At 37.6% G+C, this 8,962-nt stretch overlaps 1 protein-coding gene across 2 annotated transcripts in view; it reads left to right on the top strand.

Moving 5' to 3' along the window:
• The first annotated feature begins 4,872 nt into the window (after nt 1-4,872).
• The window catches only part of cntnap3 (contactin associated protein family member 3), a 99,018-nt gene continuing 94,928 nt past the window's right edge, over nt 4,873-8,962 (top strand). Inside the window, exon 1 of one of the 2 annotated variants that reach the window (XM_035392285.1) lies at nt 4,873-5,331. In XM_035392285.1, coding sequence (XP_035248176.1) covers nt 5,247-5,331 — 85 coding nt within the window. In that variant the 5' untranslated portion in view covers nt 4,873-5,246. Of the gene's footprint in view, nt 5,332-6,014; nt 6,275-8,962 lie in introns of those variants that run through there. The other variant, XM_035392286.1, reaches the window with a different exon arrangement.

Raw genomic sequence — 8,962 nt, 5'->3', positions numbered from 1 at the left:
TATGTATTTGTCCCAAACTTTATGGTGCTCACTGTATATGTACAAAAAGCAGGGTTAATGAGCATTAGGATTTCTTTTAAGGAGGATTTTTCTTTTAATAAGGAGGACTGCACCTCTGGGCCACCGTACATTACAAAGTAGACAGCTAATTGGTCAAAGACAAATTTTCACTTTTATTTGTTTCACGACACAGTGACCACCAGAGGTTGACTGGACACAGTACAGCATGAGGTGTGTAATCAACACCTTTGTGCAGTTGAATCAGGGCCATATACGCCTAATAAATGATCACCGAAATAATACACCATGAAGAATGAACCCTGAACACAAGCTGGAGTACACGTCTGAAAATAAACTGACCCCTTACAATGTGTAATTCCTTTAGTATAGGCAATATATATCCCCCCCTCTCCCCCCCCCCAATTCAGGCACTTGCAAATATGCAACCCTTCAATGAATATAAAAAAATTTATTTTCTGTCACGTGTTTCATTTTCTGTTTCATCTCAATGCATCGTGGTGGCCTCTTGAAGACAATAACTTTACATTATAAATGTAGCTAAATATTGTTGAAATCCTAGGGACATTCTTCGTACTAGACTCCTAAGGGAGGTTATGGAAAATGTTTACCCTGATATCCTCTCAATTATTAACAGCTCTCTGATGACAGGCTCTGTTTCTTCTTGCTTTAAATATGCCATTGTTCACTCTCTCGAAGAAACCTAATCCATTCCAAAACAAATAAAGGCCAACCTCAGAGTTGCAATTTATTTCAAAGGTACTTGAAAAGGTGGTGTCAATTGGCATTTATGAATACAAATAATCGGGAAAATTCCAATCTGATTTTCACGCAGTGCATAGCACCGAAATTTATTTTCTTAAAGTAACTAACGATCTCCATTTAAATGTAGGAAGGGGTGCTTGCTCAGTACTGCTTTAAGTTGATCTCAGTGCTGCCTTTACTTGATCTCGGTGCTTCTTTTGATATTGTTATGGTTACTTGACTGCCTAAGAGACATGGGTTGACATTAAAGCTGCTGCCCTGAAGTGGTTTTATTATTATCTCGCCAGCAGACTGTTCTTAGTCTTCACTGGTGGTGTTTCCTCGCCCGCCCCCATTACAGGGGTCTATTCTTGGGGCAGTTCTGTTTTCTATGTATAAAATTTCTGCTTGGCCATGTCATTTCTTAAAATATCTCTTCATTTTAATGCTGATGACACATAGCTTTACCTCTCTGTCAACCCGAATGAAATGGCTAGGTTAGCTGCTTTTAATGATCGTGTATTTGACGTCAATTCTTGGTCTTACTCTAAAGACAGTGAGATATAATTCCTCACTTTAACACAGGAGATGATACTGGAACTGGAAAGCTTATTTTGGCCTAATATTGACCGCTGCTCTCAATATAATTCTCAGTACATCTTTAGCAGGGAGGGAGGGAGAGAGACAGAGAGACACAGACAGACAGACAGACACACACACACACACACACACACACGCACACACACACTTACAGTCTGGATGTGCCCTTTCCGCAACAGTGTCCCCTTTCATGCACAGAGTGGCTTGGTCGCATTCTGTGGTCGTCACCCACAGGTGCTCAGTCAAAAACCTCCCTGTGACAGCGCTCGCTCCCTGTAGCCATTTCTTCCCACCAGCAGATAGGCCTGCTTTGATTCAATACAAATAGATTTGTGCAGCAGTGACACCACTGTGGCTCAACCAGCACCTGCAGCGCAAGCCATGCTTTTACTCTATGTTAATATCCGGCCTATTTATAAGTTTGTCAGTGCATTTGTCTGCATCTGTGCCTTTTCATTTGTGTCACAGAACACAAACACAGTTTGTCTCACAACTGGGAGGCAGGATAGCTGTGCTAATCCTGTTCTTAATGTATGTGCTCAGGTGCAGATGCTTTGTGGAGAGGAAAAGAAGGTGTTTGAATTTTGCATAGCAGAAAATCAAAGCAACTGTGGGGATATGTGTGAAGGGACAGAAATAACTGTGTATTAATTAGACTATCCTTCAGCATCTGGAGGCAGTTTATCTAAAATCAACAGGAGGCGTCAAAAACAATATCGCTGGTGTTATAAACAGACCAATAATCTATGAGCAGGCACCCTCATTCTATTATCACGTTCTCATTAACGTATATTTTTTTGCCAATTCCGTCTTCCACATTTTCATAAGAAAGGCTGCATATCGCTGTTGATATTCTGCCATGGGAAATAAAAACAAAACCTGGATTGTAGCTGTAAACTCTCTAATGACTGCTTGTTCAATCCAGACTGATGTGCATACTTCCCATAATGACATTTTTCATTAAATTAAAAAAATAATAATAACTAGAAGGTGTACCTGAGAATATGTGTTCACGTTATTTTGGTAAACTGGTCATTGTTTTCATATGAAAGATCATGTAAAGTAATGACTGTAAATTATATTGAATTTGAACCATTAGAACATGATTGCTTTGTGTAGCCAGAAGAGGAACACCAAATTAATATTTTTTCATTAAGATTTTCATTCTTATTTTTTTCTGCCACTATTAGAACAATAAGTTTAAATGGAAGCCTCATATTCAATTACAAAACATCTAAAAATACATGAATTGTGAGTTGTACAAATCTAAACCTTTGCCCAATTATGGCAAATAGCATATTCCAACTACAATAGGTGATATTGCCAATTGAATTTCCCACAACTTTTATAGCTACTCCAGTTGAACACATGTTAAGGTAATTAGTTATGATTAAGCAGTGAGTCACTAGATAAAGAGAGGCAAATCATAATTGCAATTGATGTAATCCAGAAAATGATTCCATTAACTGAACGGATTAGATTAGAGAATTCTAGCAGAGGGAAAGCAATAGACTTGTCTTTGTCTAAAATAATGTGTGCAGCAGTAACCAAAATTAAATCCCTGAATGTGTTTAAATTTAGTCAAGGCTTAAAAATTAATTTAGAAACAGCTGTAGACTGGTATAGCCAGTAGCCTTTCTACCATGAACTGTGCTGTTGAATGGCTGAAGCCAATCAAACTAAAGTATGAATTTGGTTAGGACTTGGATGGGAGACCAACTAGGAAAATTAAATTGGTACTTGAAATGGTGTCAATTGGCCAGTAGGGGACAATAGGGGACAATCTTCCCTCCCAAAATGTCCTAGTTCTTTATTCTGCAGCAAATGCTGTCTTTCTGGTGAAGCATTAAACAGAGGTCCTGACTCAGTGTTTTTATTATCCAAGATCCCATGGCACTTATTCCTAAGAGGAGACGGAACATGCCTGTGTCCTGGTAAAATTCCTAACCTGGCCACCAAATAACCCTCCATTTGTATATGTTCAGGCTAAAAAGAGGCCGCCATGCATCACACAGATAGGTGTAACACATTGGTGGTAATTCACATGAACTAGTAGTTCACTTTCTATCAATTATTATTATTTACTCAATGTTTCACCTTTTCTGCGTGTGAAAAGGAAACATTTTTATATAAGTCAATGGTGTGTCCATGTAAAGTAAGGCGGTACCTATATCTTTATTCCTGGAATGTCTGCCTTTCACTAGCCCTGTTGAAAAAAATATATGATTGGTTAAAATTGCTAATTTGTTTATTAAATGTGCTAACAAAAAAAATTATATCTGCTTGACAGTATTTCCAATATACATATTGGTGGTAAGTGAAATATATACAATGCATTCATTCATGCAGTCTACAGTATAGACAGTTGGGAAAGTTACATATGAATATACTATACAGCATGTGATAAGTGGTCTAGCAGACAAAACCATGTTTTGGACATACAAACTTTTCTTTAGCTAACAATTAGTATCCTAGTATATGTGAAAATGTTGTTAAAGAATTTAAAAGAAAACAGCAAACCTGGGTGTAAAATGCAATTTATAGGCCCACAAGACATGTGGTCCTTGTGAAGAGAGGGGCCTGTATACACTGGTGACTGCAGCTACTGGCAATAAATAAATAAATAAATAAATACATTTTTAAAAAGATATGAAGGTTTCAACATGAAAACAATCTAAACAATGTTCATTTGTTGCTATACTTTCACATCCCCATCTAAACCTTTAACTATACTGTACCATCTAAGGTGTGTGGTTGTTTTTTTTTTTCTTCTTCCAAAGTGGCTTCAAAATAAATAATCTTAACAAAAACAATGGGGCGCCTATGGAGCTTGTCCCCTAATAATCCAAACAAAAGCAGTAGGGTGCCTACATATCTTTGAATCCATGCACCTTTGGATTTGGGTCCTGAGAGAAAACAAACAAACAGACAAAATAATAAATAAATAAATAAATAAACTGGATGCCCTTGTATCTGGTGCTTAGCCACCTAATACAAAAGAATAACTATACTAGCACAGCAATTGTCTTCCTGACCTTTGGGTTCGAAAGGTTAATTATTCTATGAGTTTCTCAAGCTTAAAGTGTCAAAGTGTCACTATAGACCGTACACACACACACACACACGCCACGCACGCACGCACACACTTGGTTTTTACATTGATTCTTTTGGCTGTGATCATTGCTAACTGTCTCCAGCAGGTAAGAGACATGGTCTCAGTGAACGCAGCACATCTCCTTGTATGTGTCTTTACAAGGTATGACTGTATGGACAAGATATCTGTAGCGGCTTGCGTTTTTGGACTTAAAGACTGATGTTTATGCACATAATTCTTAAACATAAATAAATAAATAAATTACTGCCCCAGGTCTTTCATCTCTACAAACATCTATTCAATAAATATAATGTAGTGCACAAAAGCTCGGTGTTAACCTGTTCTGGTGGGGGGAGGGGGTTCACATCAGACGTGGCAAATTAGCCTACTGTATCAATACTGCCTTAACATGAACTGGTGAGAAGCATCAAGTTCGGGGATTTTGTATTATTAAAACACGGGATTAAGAAAAAAGTTATCTTTACAATCCTCTAGGTGTTGAGCTCTTGCCTTTAGTCGCCATCGCCTGACACTCTCGAGCTGTGTGTTCCGTTTCGGACTGGAAAGCTGCCTTTCCCATGGTCATCTGACAAACGGGCACATCGGCTGTGTGTTTCGGTTGAGGCAGGACTGTAGTAGGTGTGTCTGAGGATAACATGCTGAATATATTTAAATACGCTTGGTAGCAGGATGGCGTGAAAGAGCTGCACTGAAAGAAAGACAGCAGAGACACGCACGTTCCACAACAGTGTGAGAGAGGAAAGGCACACTTCTGACGGCATTTCACAGCATGGATTTTGGTATTAAAACGCATACCGGAATGTTGGCATTGATGGCAACGCTTCTTTGTTGCCTGAGTGGGGCAATTGGTAAAGGTGGGTATAAGATCTATTGTGCAAATGATGATTTCATCAGAACTTGAAAATGTGTTTAAGGAACTGATTCTGTGGAACCACGCTTGCGACATTATTACCATAATGTAGAATAAGTTTTGTATTGGTAACTTTGTTGTATTTATAATGCTAATTTATGGGACTAATGCGTTTACACTGAGCGACTGTTATTTGTTATATTGCACACCACTGGTGATCAATTACTTTGAATGAAATTCGTGCGCATTTATAAATGTAAACAAAACGCATATCAAAATAAACTTAATGCGCGTATGTAATCACTTTCTCCCTTTTTAAATTGTTGTTGTAAGGGTTTAAATCATTTGGATCTTTTGGAGCACCTCAGAAAAAATATCCCCAGACTAAAGTGATATTTTGGCATGTGCCTGATCTTCCTCACGTTTTACAGGCTATTAGTTGATCGTGTCCTTGACGCGGTGGTACAGACGATTTGATATTTTTGACCAAAATATTTCAAATATCAATTGTGGATGGTATAGTATTGTCGCAAGCTGAATATGTTTGTTACTTCTGTGAGCTGCCTGCATGAACTATGGAGCTACTGTACTACAAAGCAGCCCATTCTCGCGGTGTATCGAAAAGAGATTAGCCTACTTGTATGCATAGAACATACGCATTCTGTAAAACAGAATGCGCAAGTATATCTTGCTCAAAGCATGGATAGATTATGCTTTTGGATAAGCACACCATCATGCGTGTATCAAGTATATTAGCCTTGTTTCGTCATTCGATATAATATATGATCCGTATGATTAGGATACTTTGAGGGCAATAATGGATTCGTCATCTAGGTTGCGCAAAGTGCCACCATAGTTTTATGTAGGCTACTATTAAGTACTTCATCCGTTGAAATGGGTGTTTATGGCTTTTAAATTGCACTTTGTTATACTCTTCCAAAGAAAAGGTAAGTGCAGTTTCAATAAGCGCCATCAACCTCCGAACTGTGTAGCATTTCAGCCGCATATGCTACAGTGCTAACGAGATATCCAGTTCTGCCTGCTATGTAAACGTTAAAGCACGAATGTTTACTAAGTGCAAGTAGAAGGAGCACGGTCGACTAAAGGGTAAAGTTAGGCTATACGATTATCCAGTTGGCTCGACTACACAAAGATTTTTTCTACAGAAGGCTAAAAAAGCACAGTCTATTACAGTAACACAAATACAAAGCGGCAACAACAATAGCACTATAACCTAGAATTTTACAGCACGTATACTTTTATTTATTTCAATCCACTGGGTGTTTTCCAAAACTATTCCTAAAAAGGAATACATGTAGGAACATATTGCTACTTTCTGCTGTATATTTATATATTCTTAAAAAAAAAAAAAAAACATTTTTTCCCCCTCTGAATAAATAGCCTACTCGTCTTGTATTGGTTTATTTACTTGGTGATGCCTTGTAGTGGTGCACAGTTTGATTAAACAATGATAACGTGATTCAGTATTATTGCCAAATCAATTTTCAGTAACCTTTTGCAGATAATATTTAGTAGACACTTAAGTGGACAAAGAAAAAAAAATGTGATAGAGCTGAAGCCATCCCTGACTACAGGAGCTAAAATAATGCCCCTCATGTAAAATGTCTATATTAATACTCTATTTGTCAGTTCAGATTTACGCCACTTGTTCAATAATGGGAATGCATGCGGTGAGACTGAAGATTGGTGAAGATGAAAAAGAGATGCCTCAGCATTGTAATTTGACTCTTTTAAGCCCCTGGTTCTCAGTACGTTTATAGTAGAGAGCCAAAGTGGGATGTCAGACCATCACTAAACTAATTCAGAAGGAAACCTTTTAAAATGCATGCATTACAGGGTGGGGTCAGACAATGCTAAATTGTTTTTTTTATAAGGTAAATATTGTCAATTAAAAAAATATATATTTTGTAAAATTGAACTAGACTCACATCTCTGTGACAGTTAATGCAATGTAATCTTAGAAAACATTTGTGCCTGTACAAATCTAAAGGTATGTTCACATTAAATTAATTCACTCAGGTGTTCATTCTCATGACATTTAGAAAAGTGATGCCCATGCCCACATAACTGAACGGTATAGTGCTTCAGTTAACCAAGAGATTTTAAGATGAAGCCACAGATGGATGATACATTTCTGCTAGGTTTTTTTAAATTTTTTTTTATACCTTGTCACTGATGATGAATGCACTCATCAAAAAGGGAAACTACAGAACAGTTTGATACCTTGCTTTTTTCAAAATACATTTATAATAAGCAATATTAGCCCTGAGCCAAATAAAACGATTGTTGCTTGCTAGCTGGCAATTTAGTTGATATGTTCAGCTGTATAGTTGTGATAGGCCCATGACGATGCTCATTAGCAAAGCAAATGTTCTATTAATAAACTTTTCACTACTTGCTTTTAGTGGAACTGATAAAGATGTTTATAACCTTGGTAAATGCACGTTTCAAGATTGACAGTATTTAGAGCAGAATAACCATGTTGCCATCATATACTGCACAAGCACAGTGTGAAATACTTCTCAATACTTCCCAATTTCCCAAGTGAAAATCAACAAGTAATTTTAGGATGTCTGCTTGGTTAGTACGGCACAACTAATGCATTAACCAGAGGACAAACGTTTATCAGGATCTTCATAGATAGATGAAACATGTAACATGACTGATGCTGTAGTGTGGTGAACTTGAGCAGAGCAAGTATGTCAATACATTTTTTGTGTAAAGGAGTGTATGTCCCATATCCTAAAAAATTTTTGGTCTTGCATATACATAAATGTTAATTTTGCTCCTTTGGCAAAGGGTGGGGGTTGTAAGCTCATCGGAGTCAGATTCAGTAATTATCTTGTTCATTTATAAATGTGAATAAATAGAAAACATTTCAGAATTGCATAAGATGTTTCAACTATTCACAGGTCTGCAGGTAGGATTAGCAAATCTGTTGTCAAGACAGGCTTTGTATGTACTGGGGACTCCCAACGATGTTACACACCAATGGCGACAGCATCCAGTGCTTTCACACCCTTGTATTGCTGAATCTTGAAGTCACAGGCTTGAGCTGTGGTGATATCATTAGCTGACTGTAACTGAGGGGCCAAATTGATCACACCCGCTCAGCATATAAAAAAGGCTTAAAATAGTCTCTGCGTACGAGGTGTGCACACACTTCAGTTGTAGTGCTCCTTGTTATGGTGTGGGTGGCACAACAGAGACTTGAGAGCCACAATTGTCAGTTTTGAATTGGAGGGAGAAACGGCCTTCTTGTGACAGGTATGCAGCTTTCTTGTGGGAGCATAGTGACATAAAACACAAAATTAGACAAATTTATCAGTCAAAACCGGTGAATACAGGTATATTCTTGCTCTCAGTGTGTAGACAAGAAATATATGGTATGACACTAGATAAGCCATATACATCAAGTTGATTCACCATTTGAAAGCAATAGTGAACTTGAACTCATAGTGTTATAACATATCCCTAAACAACTTACAATGAACCACATATCTGAAAATGATTTGTTTTGAGTCAATAGCAGTTGCATCGATTATTGTTAGACAGCTTAACTTGCATCACATTAAGAAAGACAAAATTCTGCCCTTGTTGTTTCATGTAGAGCA

Source organism: Anguilla anguilla, chromosome 14 (genome assembly GCF_013347855.1).
Source record: "Anguilla anguilla isolate fAngAng1 chromosome 14, fAngAng1.pri, whole genome shotgun sequence".
Lineage (NCBI taxonomy): Eukaryota > Metazoa > Chordata > Actinopteri > Anguilliformes > Anguillidae > Anguilla > Anguilla anguilla.
Note: the sequence above shows the minus strand (reverse complement) of the source record. Positions and strands in the feature narration are given on the sequence as shown.